The sequence below is a fragment of the Peromyscus maniculatus genome, chromosome 2 (assembly GCF_049852395.1).
Source record: "Peromyscus maniculatus bairdii isolate BWxNUB_F1_BW_parent chromosome 2, HU_Pman_BW_mat_3.1, whole genome shotgun sequence".
Classification (NCBI taxonomy): Eukaryota; Metazoa; Chordata; class Mammalia; order Rodentia; family Cricetidae; genus Peromyscus; species Peromyscus maniculatus.
The window spans coordinates 166654666-166672300 of NC_134853.1; the positions used below are offsets into that span (position 1 = coordinate 166654666).

At 55.5% G+C, this 17635-nt stretch overlaps 2 protein-coding genes across 10 annotated transcripts in view; one reads left to right on the plus strand and one right to left on the minus strand.

The window, feature by feature from the left end:
• The window catches only part of Clstn1 (calsyntenin 1), a 69708-nt gene extending 61677 nt beyond the window's left edge, over positions 1 to 8031 (plus strand). For all 4 annotated transcript variants that reach the window (XM_042272468.2, XM_076565665.1, XM_076565664.1 and 1 more), the window contains 8 exons: positions 67 to 224; positions 623 to 771; positions 1046 to 1272; positions 1695 to 1865; positions 4176 to 4321; positions 5256 to 5391; positions 5870 to 6048; positions 6478 to 8031. In XM_042272468.2, the coding sequence (XP_042128402.2) occupies positions 67 to 224; positions 623 to 771; positions 1046 to 1272; positions 1695 to 1865; positions 4176 to 4321; positions 5256 to 5391; positions 5870 to 6048; positions 6478 to 6678 (1367 nt within the window). In that variant the 3' untranslated portion in view covers positions 6679 to 8031. The remainder of the gene's footprint in view (positions 1 to 66; positions 225 to 622; positions 772 to 1045; positions 1273 to 1694; positions 1866 to 4175; positions 4322 to 5255; positions 5392 to 5869; positions 6049 to 6477) is intronic.
• A 285-nt stretch (positions 8032 to 8316) lies between these two features.
• Pik3cd (phosphatidylinositol-4,5-bisphosphate 3-kinase catalytic subunit delta) overlaps positions 8317 to 17635 on the minus strand; it is a 45167-nt gene continuing 35848 nt past the window's right edge. For 2 of the 6 annotated variants that reach the window (XM_076565662.1, XM_015994132.3), the window contains exons 9-24: positions 16848 to 17069; positions 15839 to 15935; positions 15617 to 15747; positions 15002 to 15052; positions 14763 to 14930; positions 14556 to 14677; positions 14247 to 14390; positions 13960 to 14059; positions 13661 to 13839; positions 13457 to 13569; positions 13200 to 13278; positions 12702 to 12869; positions 12000 to 12123; positions 11571 to 11716; positions 11183 to 11315; positions 8317 to 10054 (exon numbers count right to left, since the gene is read on the minus strand). In XM_076565662.1, the coding sequence (XP_076421777.1) occupies positions 9917 to 10054; positions 11183 to 11315; positions 11571 to 11716; positions 12000 to 12123; positions 12702 to 12869; positions 13200 to 13278; positions 13457 to 13569; positions 13661 to 13839; positions 13960 to 14059; positions 14247 to 14390; positions 14556 to 14677; positions 14763 to 14930; positions 15002 to 15052; positions 15617 to 15747; positions 15839 to 15935; positions 16848 to 17069 (2115 nt within the window). In that variant the 3' untranslated portion in view covers positions 8317 to 9916. Of the gene's footprint in view, positions 10055 to 11182; positions 11316 to 11570; positions 11717 to 11999; positions 12124 to 12701; positions 12870 to 13199; positions 13279 to 13456; positions 13570 to 13660; positions 13840 to 13959; positions 14060 to 14246; positions 14391 to 14555; positions 14687 to 14762; positions 14931 to 15001; positions 15053 to 15616; positions 15748 to 15838; positions 15936 to 16847; positions 17070 to 17635 lie in introns of all 6 variants that reach the window. The other 4 variants (XM_015994134.3, XM_076565660.1, XM_076565663.1 and 1 more) reach the window with 3 other exon arrangements.

A 17635-nucleotide genomic window follows, 5' to 3' on the forward strand; every position in this document is an offset into this window, starting at 1 on the left:
CGTGACCGATACCCAGGAGCCCCTGAGCTATGAGCTAACTTCTCTCCTCCTCCTCCTGTTCCCAAGGCGGTGACCTGCACATGACACAGTTTTTCCGGGGTAACCTGGCTGGCCTCACCATCCGTTCTGGGAAACTGGCGGATAAGAAAGTGATTGACTGTCTGTACACCTGCAAGGAGGGGCTGGAGCTGCAGGTCCCTGAGGAGGGCAGCAGAGGCGTGCAGGTGAGCGCTCGCCTGAACTCCCTCTCAGCCTAGCCCGCTAAGAGTGGGGCTGGCAGGGTGAGGCAGAGATGGGGTGAAGGGATTTTTTGTTTGTTTTTGTTCGAGACAGGGTTTCTCTGTGTAGAAACCCTGGCTGTCCTGGATCTCACTCTGTAGACCAGGCTGGCCTTGAACTCACAGAGATCCACCTGCCTCTGCCTCCCGAGTGCTGGAATTAAAGGCGTGCACCCCCACCGCCCGGCTGGGGTGGGGGTGAAGGGACTTTACACTGTGTAGAGAGCCTTGTTCATGGGGACTGAAGAGCTCAGTGTTCAGTCCGGTCTGTTCACTACACCCCTCTCATGGCTTTGGCTCCTCTCGGCTGGGACCTTGTTCCAACTCTAGTACGATGATTTCAGATCCACGCAAGCTCCAGTCACGCAGTGTTGACCTTGGAGGGAGACGATGTTGGAGAGCTGGATAAGGCAATGCAGCACGTTTCTTACCTGAATTCAAGGCAGTTCCCCACACCCGGCATCCGCAGGCTGAAAATCACCAGCACGGTCAAGTATGTCCTGATCTGTGGCAATGAGTGTATTTCCACCCGCTGACCTTGGGCAGAATGTGTGTGTGCCCTTGGATTTGCCCTCCCCTCTAAGGGAAGGTGAGTCATCACTTGATCTTGCAAAGCCTGAGTGAGGGATTAAGTTTGGCCTGACCACAATGGGAAGTGCATCCCTGGAGTGGCCACCCTCTGCCCACAAGCCTCGGATAGGTGGCCGCCTCACAGCCCTCACAGCCTTCAGCCTTCTCTCCCCGCCCCCCTCTTGCTTCTCTGACAGGTGTTTTAATGAGGCGGCTTGCATCGAGGTGCCTCCGGTTGAAGGCTACGTGATGGTTTTGCAGCCAGAAGAGCCCAAGATCAGCCTGAGTGGGGTCCACCACTTTGCCCGGGCGGCTTCTGAGTTTGAGAGCCCAGAGGGTGTCTCCCTCTTCCCTGAGCTTCGAATCATCAGCACCATCACTAGAGAAGTGGAGCCTGAGGGGGACGGGGCCGAGGACCCCACAGGTAACAGCTGTCCTGGGCCTGCCAGCCCCCTCATGGGCCCTTTTTCTCTGTGGGTTCTGGGAGTTGTAATGTTTTAGTACTTGGCTCTGTTTCTGGAACTTGACTGTGGATGGAGTCTCTACATCTCTTTGGTTGGACATCAGATTTTAAGACGTAGCTTGAGGGCCGGCCCACAGGAGGACAATGTCCCCACCATTCTTACTGGGGACTGACCAAGTACTATTTATTGACGGAGCTGTTTCTGGGACCTGGGCCTTCCGTATGCTAGCCATATACTCCTCCTCTGACTACACTTCAGCCCTCCAAGGCTTGATGGTGACTCCTTCTTGCTTCAGTCTCAGCCTTAGACTCTCTGAGCCTGAGATAGGGCTGGGCATTAGGGTTGACTGGCCTCTGCTATTTCTGGTTAACCATTTTTGCAGTTCAAGAGTCCCTGGTGTCAGAGGAAATTGTACATGACCTGGACACCTGCGAGGTCACAGTGGAAGGGGAAGAGCTGAACCCAGAGCAAGAGAGCCTGGAGGTGGACACGGCCCGCCTCCAGCAGAAGGGCATCGAAGTGAGCCACTCCGACCTGGGTGTGGTCTTTACAGGTGAAGGTTTTTAAAGCAGAGGGTAAGAAGGAAAGGTGAAGGCTCTTGCCTGCCTGCTGCCTGCAGATGTTGACCAACATTCACTCCACACTGGTGTCTGCAGATGTGGACCAACAGTCACTCCACACTGGTGCCAGCTGCCTGCAGATGTGGACTAGCATTCACTCCACACTGGTGCCTGCAGATGTGGACTAACATTCACTCCACACTGGTGCCTGCAGATGTGGACTAGCATTCACTCCACATTGGTGCCAGCTGTCTGCAGATGTGGACTAACATTCACTCCACACTGGTGCCAGCTGTCTGCAGATGTGGACTAGCATTTACTCCACACTGGTGTCTGCAGATGTGGACTAGCATTCACTCCAGACTGGTGCCTGCAGATGTGGACTAACATTCACTCCACACTGGTGCCTGCAGATGTGGACTAACATTCACTCCACACTGGTGCCAGCTGTCTGCAGATGTGGACTAGCATTCACTCCACACTGGTGCCAGCTGTCTGCAGATGTGGACTAACATTCACTCCACACTGGTGTCTGCAGATGTGGACTAACATTCACTCCACACTGGTGTCTGCAGATGTGGACTAGCATTCACTCCACACTGGTGCCAGCTGCCTGCAGATGTGGACTAACATTCACTCCACACTGGTGCCAGCTGCCTACAGATGTGGACTAACATTCACTCCACACTGGTGTCTGCAGATGTGGACTAACATTCACTCCACACTGGTGCCAGCTGCCTACAGATGTGGACTAACATTCACTCCACACTGGTGCCTGCAGATGTGGACTAACATTCACTCCACACTGGTGCCAGCTGCCTGCAGATGTGGACTAGCATTCACTCCACACTGGTGTCTGCAGATGTGGATTAACATTCACTTCACACTGGTGCCAGCTGTCTGCAGATGTGGACTAACATTCACTTCACACTGGTGTCTGCAGATGTGGACTAACATTCACTCCACACTGCTGTCTGCAGATGTGGACTAACATTCACTTCACACTGGTGTCTGCAGATGTGGACTAGCATTCACCCCACACTGGTGCCTGCAGATGTGGACTAACATTCACTCCACACTGGTGTCTGCAGATGTGGACTAACATTCACTCCACACTGGTGTCTGCAGATGTGGACTAACATTCACTCCACACTGGTGTCTGCAGATGTGGACTAGCATTCACTCCACACTGGTGCCTGCAGATGTGGACTAGCATTCACTCCACACTGGTGCCAGCTGCCTGCAGATGTGGACTAGCATTCACTCCACATTGGTGCCAGCTGTCTGCAGATGTAGACTAACATTCACTTCACACTGGTGTCTGCAGATGTGGACTAGCATTCACCCCACACTGGTGCCTGCAGATGTGGACTAACATTCACTCCACACTGGTGTCTGCAGATGTGGACTAACATTCACTCCACACTGGTGTCTGCAGATGTGGACTAACATTCACTCCACACTGGTGTCTGCAGATGTGGACTAACATTCACTCCACACTGGTGTCTGCAGATGTGGACTAACATTCACTCCACACTGGTGCCAGCTGTCTGCAGATGTGGACTAACATTCACTCCACACTGGTGTCTGCAGATGTGGACTAGCATTCACTCCACACTGGTGCCTGCAGATGTGGACTAGCATTCACTCCACACTGGTGCCAGCTGCCTGCAGATGTGGACTAGCATTCACTCCACATTGGTGCCAGCTGTCTGCAGATGTGGACTAACATTCACTCCACACTGGTGCCTGCAGATGTGGACTAGCATTCACTCCACATTGGTGCCAGCTATCTGCAGATGTGGACTAACATTCACTCCACACTGGTGCCAGCTGCCTGCAGATGTGGACTAGCATTTACTCCACACTGGTGTCTGCAGATGTGGACTAGCATTCACTCCACACTGGTGCCTGCAGATGTGGACTAGCATTCACTCCACAGTGGTGCCAGCTGTCTGCAGATGTGGACTAGCATTCACTCCACACTGGTGTCTGCAGATGTGGACTAGCATTCACTCCACACTGGTGCCTGCAGATGTGGACTAGCATTCACTCCACACTGGTGCCCTGCTGCACAAGGAGGAGGACATGGGGACTGGTGGGGAACGGGACATAGGCAGTGCTTTATGAGGGTGGCCTGGGCACATAACGACACATGCCCCTGGATGGAGAAATGCTCCTCCTTGGCGGCTCAAAAAGCCACAAAGGTGTGGCCATTGGCTCAACTGACCCAAGTACATGACTTTAGCTACCTGGGTCCCCCCAGGCTCCAGACTTAAGCCTCTCACCTTCGACACCTGCAGGTGTGGACACCATGGCAAGCTATGAGGAGGTTTTGCACCTTCTGCGCTATCGGAATTGGCACACCAGGTCCTTGCTTGACCGGAAGTTCAAGCTCGTTTGCTCAGAACTAAATGGTCGCTACCTCAGCAATGAATTCAAGGTGGAGGTGAGTCCAGGGTGCCCGCCCAACAGGGCCAACAGTAGAAGAAATCAAGTGTCCTGACCCTTGGTCCCAAGGCTTCAGACATTCAATTCTATAGGCTCATACCAGGGGCGGCTTTGTTCACACTGTGGTCTGCCGGCAGGGTAGATGTGCAGGCTTGGAGTGGCTTGGAGACCTTGGAGAGGTGAAGAGTGAGTGTATGTCTTTAGGAGGGACAAGGTCGTTCCTTGGGTTTCATATGTGAAAGAAACCCCAGGGAACCAAATGGTCTTCGAAGCCGTGTCCGGTCACTGACCCTGTTGGGAGTAAAGCTGGGTCACCGGCTGGGTGTGCTAACATGGCTGAGGTCACTCTGAGGTCACAGCAGCTGGAGGACAGTGCACTCCGCTCTGAAACCTCCAGCAGCCTCTGCCGCCGCCGACTTTATCGACCAGGGCCTCTGCGGTCTGGAGAAATGCGCTCCGCTGTTCTGAGCCGTCCACTGTCTCCACCTTGACCTAAGTGGTGGGCTGAGGCTGCAGTTAGAACGCTGACAGTGTTTTACTTGAGCCAAAGGGTGGCTGGCTGGTTTGAAAATGGTGATTCGTACCATCTCTCCTCTGGGCAGGTTATGGGGGAAAGTGGTCTGTGCCGGGCATTTCCAAGTGATCTGGGTTTGTTTTCCTGGCTGATGCGATGTGTTCTTTTATAAGCTACCCTATAAATAAATCATTAGACAAGCACTGTTTGTGGGACGTGTGACACTGTCCCACTGTTAGACCAGGTGACAGGTTCTCACTGTTGATTTTTTTCTGGTCACTGGCGTACCGTACCCTGTTTGTTCCCAGCCTGGAGGCCTTGAAACAACCAACACAGCTTTGCCAGTGACTGACTCCATGGTCACCTGTCAGGTACACTTGGGACGCCAGCCTTAGCGATGTCTCTCTGTCCACTGCAGGTGAATGTGATCCACACAGCCGACCCTGTGGAACACGCCAATCACATGGCTGCCCAGCCACAGTTTGTCCAGCCTGAACATCGCTCCTTTGTTGACCTGTCCGGTCACAACCTGGCCAGTCCTCACCCATTCGCAGGTAGGGCTGTTGGGAAGAACGTGGGTCAAGATGCTGTGGCGCCAGGCGGTGGTGGCGCACGTCTTGAATCCCAGCACTCGGGAGGCAGAGCCAGGCAGATCTCTGTGAGTTCGAGGCCAGCCTGGTCTACAGAGCGAGATCACAGAGAAACCCTGTCTCAAAACAAACAAACAAAACCAAAAAAGTATGCTATGGCATCCAAGTAGGGTCCACATGGGTACCCCCCATCACCACCAAACCTGGCACAGCTCACAGCCACTGCCTGTCACCCTTACTGTCACATGGAGAAGGGCGTCACCACAGCCACAGAGCAGGAGAGCAAAGCCCGGCTGCTGTGGTGTTTCCTCCTAGTCTCTGAGGGTCAGGTGCAGCACTCTGGCACATTGATTCCGACCTCAAGTAGTTGAGAAAGCCAGGGCTGGGATTGCTGTCTGGATAAGCAGTGTCACAGAAGTCCGGTCTCCAAATCTCTTGGCAGTGGTCCCCAGCACGGCGACTGTTGTGATTGTGGTGTGTGTCAGCTTCCTGGTTTTCATGATCATCCTGGGGGTGTTTCGGATCCGAGCTGCACATCAGCGTACGATGCGGGACACCGGGAAGGAGAATGAGATGGACTGGGATGACTCTGCCTTGACCATCACTGTAAACCCCATGGAGGTAGGTCCAGAGGGGCCCCAGACTGCCAAGCGCCCGGAGACCTGTGGTGGTGGAGCCATGGCCCCTTGAATCTTTGTACCTGTATCACATGCTGTGCACACTGGGTCTGAGATTAGGGGGTCCTCTTCAGTTGAGGAAGCTGGCTGAAGGTCACACCGATTAGCATAAGTAGGCAATTGGTGCTCTCTGCTTCTTGACCCCAAGATGTTTCTAGTGTAACAGGACTAAGCTTCATCCCTCAGCATCGAGCGCCTCTCCCTAGCGCATGGATTCCGAGTTGCTGGTGAGCGCTTCACCTGCCCTGGCACTTTGCTCGGGGCAGCTCCCAGTGCTGCTCAGTCCTTCTTGTTTTTTCCTCTGTGGCTTCTGGGAGGTGGACATTGGGTCATGGGGTCACCAGCTAGACTCAGACCATCATCTCTTTCCCAGACATATGAGGACCAGCACAGCAGTGAGGAGGAGGAAGAGGAAGAGGAGGAGGAGGAGAGTGAAGATGGGGAGGAGGAGGAGGAGGACATCACCAGCGCCGAGTCCGAGAGCAGTGAAGAGGAGGAAGGCGGCCCCGGGGACGGCCAGAACGCCACGCGGCAGCAGCAGCTGGAATGGGACGACTCCACGCTCAGCTACTGAACACGCGTGCGACACCTGCTCTCCAGAACTCTCTCCCAGCCATCTCCCACCCCACGGGTCCACGATGTACAAAATCATTTCGGCCAGCAGGTCTGCAGACCCCTCCCCCTCGCTGCCCATCCGCCTGCGCTTGGTGTGTGGGACCACAGGCTCCACCCTCCGCCCTCCCAGCCCATCACAGTTTTGCTAGGAGCTGGCACTTCCTCCCTGGCCACATCTGGGTGCAGTGGCCCCGCAGCACCTCGGACCCCATGTGTGGCTGGAGTCCCCGTCAGTCCAGGAGAGGACGCCAGCGCCTCCAGCCTCCAGAGAGGCTGTGATGACTGGGCTTGCTGACCAAGGGTCAAAATTACTCCCACCCAGTAATCATTTTTCTTCTTTATTTTTCAAAGTTTTTATTTTTCTCCAAACTAGTGCATGTATAAAGTGGGAGAATGGGGTTACTGTGTAGATGACCAACTGACTTTTTAATATTTTGTAAATAAATTGGGATTCTGTGTCTTCTGTGCTAGTGTAGGCCAGGACAGGAATGTAAAGTGGAGTCAGAACACAGGCCCAGGAGGAACTCTCCTCCCTCTTCCACCTTCCTCACAAGAATCCAGGTTGGAGAGGTCCAGTCACTGGGGCCCTGGCTGGGGTCTCTGCTCTCCGAGTGCTGCTTAGGGGACCAGACCCGAGCACCGACCACATTGGAGGCTGGAAGAGCCGCGTGGTAGCCAAGGCCCCTGGCCCCTCTCACACTCCTGTGGCTGGCAGCCATCCTGCCGTGCCGCCTTGTGGTTTCTGCTTATCAAGTGTGTCTCCCTGTTGGTACAAACCTGTTGTCATGGGAACTGACATCAGTTCTGCAAGACAGTCAGGCTCCACCACACTACAGCATCCAAAAGGAGATCCTGAGGCCCAAAGACAAAGTGCTAGAATGTTCCAAAACAGTCTGTTTCCTCTCCTCCCCGGAAGCTCCGTGGGATGCCCCCTTGCTGTCCTGGTGTGGGGTGAGACTCAAGCCCCAGTAGTTAGGAGTCTTGCTGCTTGGTGGAAGGGTTGGAGACGCAGTGTGACCCCACACAGCCCCCAGCTTGTCACTTACAATCACAGTGTGGACCTCTCCAGCTGCGGATCTCTGGCCCTCGCTGCTGGTGTGGAGGATGCCGACGGCTGTGCTGTCTGCGGGGGGGGCCCCCCCACCCCATGTCCTGTCCCTGTAGCTGTTTTATTAGACGATGGAAAGAAGTTAATGCAGAGAGGGACATTTTCATGTGTCGGTAGCTGCACCGTCTCTCTGTCCTTCAATACGTGTATATTGACGCTAGGTCGGGAAGTGTATGCACTATAATAAAGTTCTGGTTCTAACTCGAGCCTGAGTGGGATTTATTCTGTCACTTTCTTTTTTGGGGAGAGGGGGAGTATGGTTGAGACAAGATCTGTTATGTAGCTCTGGCAGGCTAGCCTGGAACTTCCTGTCTAGACCAGGCTGCTCTCGAACTTACAGCAATCCTCCTGCCTCTGCCTGTTTACTGCTGGGATTACAGGTGCCGACCACACCCGTGCCACGATTTGTTTTGGTTGTTATGGTATGGAAGAATGTATCCAGCCTCACACATATCCCCAGGCCGGCCCTGCTTCTTTTTGAGCCGAGAATGTAAGAACATAAAAAGTCTTTTATTTCTTTTCACCTGTCTTTACCGATCATGTCAAGGTTGCACAAATGTCTCAGCCCACATCAGTGAAAGGAAACCCACTTTCCCCACACAAACATGAAATGACTTAAAAAAATAGAAAATATTCTTATAGCCAGGTGTACAGACCATACACCCAACTCGAAGGCGGACCGCGTGCAGCCACACCAGGGAGCACCTAGACTCGCTTCAATAAATAACTTGATGCACGCACACGCTCACGCACACGCTCACACACACGCTAACACACACGCACACACGCTCACACACACACACACTTCCTATCTCAGAGGTGGGGGGGCAGACAGGGTTCCAGCACTCCTGTGAACTAAGCAGGTGGTTTGTGGAGGTACAGACCGCTCCGAGCCCCTCAGCTCGTCAGCACGGGGAGCTGGCGCCTGGCCTCCTTGAGCCGTGCTCGGGGCTTCTGTCAGCACAGCAGTGACGCTTCTCAAGTCTCAGAATGCTGCCGAGAGATCCAGGCCCTGAGGTGGCAGCCGACACATCAAGATGTGCTCGGGACAGCACATAAGCCCATGCGGTACCGTTGAGCTGTGTCCCCAGATCCCGGAGCACACCTAGCTCTAGCCAGCGTGGCTTTGGGATGTCCGGGAGGAGGCTCAGACCTGCTTTTCTAGAGTCGCTCTGATCCATTCCTTTTCAAGGAAAAACACCCCGGCTACTTTAATTTCGCTCTTGCCCTCAACTTCAGAACCTGGCTCCCCAGCTGCCTTTCAAGGGCACAGCTCCAGGAGAGATCAGTCCTGCCCTTCATACAGCTGCCTTCGGGTGCGGCTCACACTCATTGCAGAGGACTCCACTCCAGCTTGCCTTGTCTTGACTGGGGACCACACTGAGCTCAATCAGTCGCCGGTTCTTGAGTGTTTTGAGGCCTGACAACTATACATAGTGGGGTACAGGTCCTTCTCCCCAGCCGCCGAGTTCTGTACATCGTTTGGCTATCATTTTCTTACCCGAAATAAAAGGTGAGGGTGTCCCCATATCCAAGAGGTCACTTCAACAGTGCAGAGCAAGTGTGCCTGAGTCTAGAGGGTGCCCTGGCTTCCTCGGGAGCTGCCGGAGGCTTGGTTGGTGGAGGTCGCCGAAGGTGGGCCACACAGAGGTGGCGGAGGTGAGCTGAGGATTGAGGTGTCCTGTCTGGATGGGGGGCACCAGGCTTGCTGCAGGCAGCCTGCTGGGGAACCTGGGAAGAAGGCCCCAAGAACTGTCTGCTGGGTCCAGATCCACAGGTTGGAAGACTTGGGGTGTAGTCCTCAGGGCGCCACTTACAGTGCTGACGGGTGGGGTGGGGGTGTCTCACGAGGACCACCCCTCCCTACACAAAGACAGTTCCGCTTATGGCTGTTCTGTTCCTTAAACATTTTGAATCATAAATAAATAACCAGTGTAAACAAGAGGCAGTTGTGTGGTTCTTCCCATGAGGAACAGTGACGGTGTTGGGCCTCCGATGACCACTGAGCGTGCCCGGTCCCCAGAACTGACAGTTTACCTCTAGGCCTGAGAGCCAGCAGGGAACCGTGAGGCGACCAGGAGAGGGCCCCTTATTGCCTGTTATCCTTGGACACATTGTGTGCCAGCCAGTTGACTTTGGTTTTCCAGCTCTCCCGTAGGGCTTCATTGAACTTCACCCGGAAGTGTTTGAGTGCCTCTTCCTCGGTCTTCCCTAGTGCCAGAGAGTCCTGGACAAACACCACAGCAGGGCGACACTGAGGGGCCCTGCTCTCTCTCATATAATCTGTGCTGAAGCCTAATGGGCTGTTAAATCCTCTCTGGAAGGGAAAGCTCTTTACTCAGACCCCAAGCCCACCCCATTGACTCAGCTGCCAGAAGCCTCGGAGTGCTAGCAGGCCCGATGTTCTGTGCCTTCAGGGAATGCCCTGGCTAGCTCTGTGGTCTGTCACCACCTCACTCTGCTCCACTTACCACAAACTGAGAATGTGGGAAGGAAGCATTTTCTAAGATGTAGAAGAAACCTGAGCTCACACAGATCACACACGAGTGTGTGTGTGTGTGTGTGTGTGTGTGTGTGTGTGTGTGTGTGTGAAGGCACCTGTGAGAGACATGTGGATGTCTAAGGAAGGACACCACATCTCAACCCAGCACAATTAAGCCCGGCAAACTGGACCACGCTGTGAAGACAAGGGTGGCGTGAAGCCCCCACGAGCGTCAGTACCCCCAAGAAGTCCACCAGTGGGGCCCTGCTAGGACCCAGACTGCCCAGGCAGGCCTTGGGAAACAGCCCTGGAGTAGGTCCTGACTCAGCTCGGGCTTAATCTACTGTGTTGGTTAGTTTTTGTCAATTTGACACAAATTAGAGTCACCTGAGATGGAGAGATGACTGAGGAAAGGCCTCCATCAGGTTGCCTGTAGTTAAGTCTGTGAGGCATTTTCTTAAGACTGGTGTGGGATGCCCAGCCCACTGTGAATGATGCCACCCCTGGACAGTCCAGGCTGAGCAAGCCATGGCTTCTGCTCCAATGCTCACTTTATTTATTTTTTTATTTTTATTTTATGTGCATTTGTCTTTTGCCTGCATGTATGTCTGTGTGAGGGTGTCAGGTCCCCTAGAACTGGAGCTCCAGACAGTTGTGAGCCACTATGTGGGTGCTGAGAATTGAACTTGGGTCCTCTGGAAGAGCAGTCTGTGCTCTTAACCACTGAGCCATCTCTCCAGCCCCTCATTGCCCACTCTTGACTTCCCTTCATGATGGACTACAACTGTAAGCTGAAATAAATGCCCTTTCTCCCCAAGTTGCTTTTGGTCATGGTTTATATCGCAGCGATAAGAACCCCATAAGGACACTTGCCTTGAGATACTGGATATCTTTGGAGCAGCTAAGCTCAGGCAGACCTGCAGCACGCATCAGGGCAAAGAGATGGAGGAAGAGCAGCCCATGGCGCCGCAGGATGGTGTAGGCTCGTTCACAGTAGCCACGAAACCTGCAGGTGAGGGAGACGGGGCAGGTGAGGTCCCGGATTCTCTGTAGCACTCCCAGCCTGAGGCCCGGGGAGGGGGGGGGGGGTCCCAAGCTGCTGCTCCATGATGGCTATAAGAAAACCCTAGTTCCTCGGGCTGACCTCCTCACCCTGCCTCCTACAAAAGACCACCCCCCATGGGAGGCGCCAGGAGACAGCGGTCTCTGTCCCTGTCCCTCCACCTAGGGACCCTGTTGTCCAGGGTGGCAGCACCCTCACCTTTCAAATTTCTCACTATTATTAGTCTTCCCCTGCTGGATCACGTGGACAAAGTCATAGGTGAGGATGAAGGGGACTCGTTCCCGGTTGATTCCAAACTTGGTCTTGAAGTTCCCCAGAAAGTGGCCAAAATCAATGTGGAACAGCTGAAGGGGAGGGAAGGGCACAGAATGAGAAGCCACAAAGGAGGACCTGGGGTGGGGCTCAAGAGGGGAGCCCTAGCCTAGGGTGAGCTGGTTCAAACCCCAGGAACCCAGGGAGGAGAAAAAAGAGCAGAGGACAGAGCTGCAGTTCCTCAGAGTCCCAGGCAGAGGAGACACCTGGCAGGGCTCACGGCATCATCTGGGATCCTGAACACAGGGCAGAGGGGCCAGCGGGCCAGGAGCGGACGTTAGGCCGCCCATGGGGGAGCCACCCACACCTCCCTACCTGCCCACTCTCTCGGATCATGATGTTGTCGCTATGTCGGTCACCAATGCCCAGCACATACGTGGCCACACAGTAGCCAGCACAGGAGAGGGTGAATTCCTCGATGGCTCGATCCAGGGCCTCCCTGAGTGGGGAAGATTGAAGGTCGTGACCACACCGTACTGCAGCTCCTTCCTCAGGAGGTAGAGTATGCTTCTTTCGTCTTTGAGTCCAGCCTTTCAGCTTGCTTTACTCAACAGAACGTAGAATACACCGTTCCAGAGCCTAGGCCTAGGCTACCTCCCTGATCTTGAACCTGCCTCACGAGCACCATGGGAGAAGCTGGAGGCTGACCTACTATGTGAGCAGAGGCCAGGAGGAGAGGTAGGGCTCCAGGCATTCCATGGAATCCATCTTAGACCCTCCAGCCTTGGCAAAAGTCCCAGATGGTTTTTTGAGTTGTCCCAAGCAACGCATGTAGAATATCCCAGGTGAGTCCACTCGAGCCCACTCAGAATGGTGGACGTCCTGAGGCCCTAAGCTTGAGTGGCATCACACAGCCATCGGGAACCGGCACACGGGAACAGCCTGGCTGACTGAGACGCAGGCCGGCCCCACAGCTGAGCCCAATGGAGAAGGTGGCAGTCCTCCCTCTTGCCCGTCTCTGACAGGCCGACCCTTCCCACATCACACCTCCCAGGAAGGAGAAGACCTGAAGCCTACCCAGGGTTCTTGGACTTGAGCCAGTTGAGCAGGGCGTCCTTGTTGAAGGCAGCTGTGGCTGCCATGTTGCTCTTGTTCAGCTGGATGTTGGCAATGGTGTCTGAGTGAAGGACCACCTCAATGAGGCCTGTGCGGTCTCCAGTGGGGAGGCAGCCATAGGGCGTCATCCTACGTGCAGGGGAGGAGAGCCGGCAGAACGCAGTGACCCAAGGCTGTCCCCGGGGAGACAGTGGAAAGAGCCACAGGGGATGCCACACCCGGGTTGCTGAGGAGGGGAAGGACTTGGGAGGCTCCAGCACTGACCCCCAAGATGACGAGTGGGAAGAGACTGCTGCTTCCTAAGATGGCCAGGAGGCCAGGAAGTGCAGAGGGGGCAAGGCGGACGCTTGGGCAGCCTCCCCCGCCCTCTCCTAGCTTTCCGTTGTCTCCCTGAGAACAGCCCCTTCCCCAACTGACACAGCAATGGTAGCTTTGGTGCCCTTCAGGATGGGCCCCCACCTCAGGTCCAGGCCCTCCTGCTTCCACAGGACGTCCATGAGCTGGATCATCTGCAGAGTCAGCATGTCCTGGCGGAGGTCTGTAGCGTGGGAAGAAGGGAGACCCCCAAGTGTCTGGGAGGTTCTGCATTCCCTAAGGGTGTGTGGGCCCTTAGGTCCCAGGATACTTTCTCAATTCATTTCTCCAGGACCACCCCTCAGGACAGCACAGGGATGGGTAAGGCCTCAGCAGGGTCCCCAGCCCGCCCGCCCGCTCACCATCCCCGTTCTTAAAGATGATGCCCACGCTGCCAGCACTGCCCGCCTCCTCACTGCTGTACATGATCCACAGTGGCTTCATCTTGGAGTCCATGAAGGTGCATTGCTCCACACTGCGGGCCAGAGAGTGGGGTCCATAGGTGCTCCTCCGCAGGCCGGAGGGCTGGGAGGAGCCGCCCTGGTGGGGCCAGGCATGGGGCTCACCAGACTTCCTCCAGCAGGGTGCTGGGGTCCAGCGGAGACTGCAGGTGGGACAGGGCCTCCATGTAGGTCTCCTGGCGCATGCACATATGCATCATCTCCTTGGTCTGGGGCTTGGTGGTCTTCTGAGAGCTCACCTTCACAAAGTCGTTCAGTGCCTTCAGCTTGCTCAGTGCTTCCCCCTGGTGGTGAAAGTGGTAAGGCACTGGTAGGTGCCAGCCTCTCAGGTGGCAGGATGGTGTCGGGGAGGGGGGCAGGCGCAGCATTCTAAAACCTGGACTTAGAGCCTGGCCAAGCCTTACCTGCTTCATCAGCACCTTCATGTGGTGGGTGCTGCCTCTGCAGTAGGCCTCCATGATGAGGCCAAATCGCAGGGCCACGGATGGTACGTGCATCTCAGAGCTGGAAAAAAAATGGTACCGAGTCTTGCCCAGTTCCTCACCACACGTCCCCTCCTCAGCCTGTGTGGCACCCAGGGCACCCAGAACATCTGGGCCTGCTAGAAAGGTAAGGTCAGCAAGCCTGAGGTCTCCCTTCCCTGTGGCCCTCATGGGGTTTCCAAGGAACAGGCTGGGGTGCATTCAGTTACCGGAGGTGCCAGAAGAGGAAGTGGCCGATCTTGCGGTTAGCCAGGGCTCGGTCCAGCAAGAATTTGGTCAACTCGCAGTCCAGGTAGGACTCGTATTTGAGCACCTGCACAAGCTGCAGAAGGTACTGGAAAAGTTCATCATCCCTGTGGAGAAAGGGCTGATGGTCTCCAGCAGGCAGGGGGCAGAGTAGGGGGCAGAGGCCAGGTTCATCCCAACCCAGTACCCACTTCTGGGTGGTTGGGACAAAGCTGCCTTCTGGAAGAGAAAGGAGTCTGTGTCCCCAGAGGCAGCCCCCGGCCGGGACTCACGTCAGCTTCCGCAGGGACTTGATGGCGAAGGAGCCCACGTAGCAGTCGGGAAAGCTGAAGTCCAGCAGTTCCAGCGCGCTCAGCACAGGCAGCTCGGGCCAGGAGCACAGCAGATAGAGCATCTGGGACAGCTTGGTGGTCAGGTGAGGGTGGGCGGCAGCTGTCCATCCGCCCCGGCCCTTTCCCCAGACTCCCCTCCCTACTCACCTGGGCCACATCCTCATGTTTATTCCACTTGGTGACCAGGAGCAGGCGGGCCAGAGCCTCTGGGAAACGCTCCTGGACTTCATGCCGCAGCTTCCACACCAGGTCCTTCTCATGTTCATACAGCTCCCCAGACCCCCTCCGCTCCAGGATCTCCCTCAGCTGCAGCTGCTGAAGGGTGCAGACTGAGGCCTTCAGCTCCACACCTGACCCCAGCTCTGCCCTCCGGGACCCAAACTCACCTCCTCCTCTGTGACGCGCCCGCGCTCCCCGTGACGCCCCAGCTCCAGTATCTGCAACAAGTGTCCGCTGTCAACATCCTGGGCAGCCCCTGAAGGGCCCCAAAGCAGGCCATCTACACCTCAGACCTAGCACTCGTCATTCTCATGCATGGTAACCGTCTTGTGCACTGCACAGCTCCACGAGCATCCTAGCTTGTACCCACAACACGCCAGGAGCATCTTTCCCACACCAGACGTTACCCGATGGCGGCCCACATGGCTCTTGGAAACCCCTGAATTGGCATAAGACATATACCCTAGCAACGGACAAATCCCAGAGTGGCCAGGGTCTATTCTTTGAAGAACCGTGGAACTGGGGTGAGAAAGGTTTAGAACAATGGTTCTCAACCCATGGGTCACAACCCCTTTGGGAGATGAACGACCCGTTCACAGGGTCACCTAAGACCATTGGAAAATGTAGGTATTTGCATTACAATTCATAACAGTAGTAAAGTTATGAGCAACAAAAATAATTTTATGGCTGGGGCTCACCACAACATGAGGAAGTGTATTAAAGGGTCACAGTGTGAGGCAGGTTGAGAACCACTGGTCTGGAAGGACAGGGCCCTCACTGACCTTCTCCAGGGCAGGGAAGTACACAGGATGGGGGGCCACCTCAGGCAGGCAGATGACCAGGGCCGCAGCACTTTCTGTGTTGGGGTTGCTACGCACTGTACCCGCAGGGTTCAACAGCTCTCCTTTCTCATCTGAACACAGGGACAGGTGGCGTTGTATGTGTGAGGCCCCTCGCTTCGGGACCTCCACCCATGCTAGCTGTCCCCTCGGGGCCGGGCCCACCTGGGACGGAGGGCCACATGTAAAGGCGGCATTCCCCCGTCTTGAGCTGGTCTTTGTAGTCGAAGAGCATAAGGTTGGCCCAGGCGATGGGGCAGTCCTAGGGAAGGACACCAGTGGGTTAGGGCCAGTCACAAAAGCTCCCTCTGCTGACCGCAGAGTTGGACAGACATGAAGGCCCCATGGGAGAAAGGGACTGGGCTCCAAGGGAGGACTCCCAGGAGGACTCAAGGGAAGACCCTGTTTGAAAAGAGGGAGGACCGGCCGGGTGGTAGTGGCGCATGCCTTTAATCCCAGCACTCGGGAGGAAGAGGCAGGTGGATCTCTGTGAGTTCGAGGCCAGCCTGGGCTACAGAGTAAATTCCAGGACAGGCACCAAAGCTACACAGAGAAACCCTGTCTCGAGAAAAAAAAAAAAAAAAGAGTTTGCCGGACGGTAGTGGCGCACGCCTTTAATCCCAGCACTCGGGAGGCAGAGCCAGGCGGATCTCTGTGAGTTCGAGGCCAGCCTGGGCTACCAAGTGAGCTCCAGGAAAGGTGCAAAGCTATGCAGAGAAACCCTATCTCGAAAAACCAAAAAAAAAAAAAAAAAGAAAAAAGAAAAGAGGGAGGACCACCTGCCTTGTCCTAGTGAGAAAACCTGTGTAGTCTGTGTCTGCTCCTGGCTCAGAAACCAGAGCCAGTGCAGCACTTGGCTCGGCTCCCAGGGCGCACCAGCAGGACGAGGGCCCGTTTACATCCTGGAAGTGTGGCGGGGGACCCGGCCACTCGAGGCAACAGCTGCCCAGACCCTTTAGTTCCACTGAGGCCACTTTCCACCCAGACAGCTGCCTGCAAAAGCCCACCGGACTCCAGGTCCAGAGCGGATATTCCCAATCTGTCCCTCTAATAGGTAGGAATGCAGACTTAGCAGAGGCTTTAGTGTCTCCGGCCCCCAGGACCGCTGTCCTCAGTCTGCCCGCCTGTGGGGCACTGCAGGGGGGCCTAGGTTCCCCCAGTCAGCCCCACTCACTGCCTTCTTGGACTTCTTCTTCGTAGAGCGCGCCTTCTTAGCCTTCTCCACAACGGCATAGAGTGCAAAGCAGAGGCGGGCCATGCGCGGCAGGTCACAGACGCTGATGTCGAACTCCAGGCGCTGTTTCCACACGGGCTCCGAGCACACGCTCACCTCTGAGCTGGACACCGTCTTGCACAGCATCTCATTGCCATGGAAGAGCCCGGCCTGTACAACCAGCTGGGGGTGGGGAGGGGGGCCAGACACAGAGTAAGGGGAACAGCGGCCCCGGGCCACCTCTTCCCTCTCCTCACCAGCTTCTCCCACCAATGTTCTCCCCAAATGTCCAAATTCTTAATTAAGTAGGTCTGAATCTACTTATTAAGTAGGTCTGAATCTACTTCCTCATGGAGTGTGTGGGGGGGGTGTCCCTCAGAGGGAAAGCCATTGGTCAAACAGGACAAGAAGTCGTGGGGCGTCACAGTGGTGGTGCACTCGGGAGGCAGAGCCAGGAGGGTCTCCTTTGTGAGTTCGGGGCCAGCCTGGGCTACAGAGCGAGATCCAGGACAGACACTAAAACGTCATGGGGCCTGGGAGGTCACACAGACTGTGCACTGACAACTCAAGGCATTCCCCTTCCCACTCCAGGCCTCAGCTTCTTCAACAGGAGGTGGTAACTCCACAGCTCCCTGGCTCTTACATCCTGAGGCTCCCTGCCTTTGGGAATCTTATGGGCTCCTAGCCAGGTGCACCACCAGTTAATCATCCCGGGGACACAGGTACCCAGCCCTCCAAGCTTGTAAAAC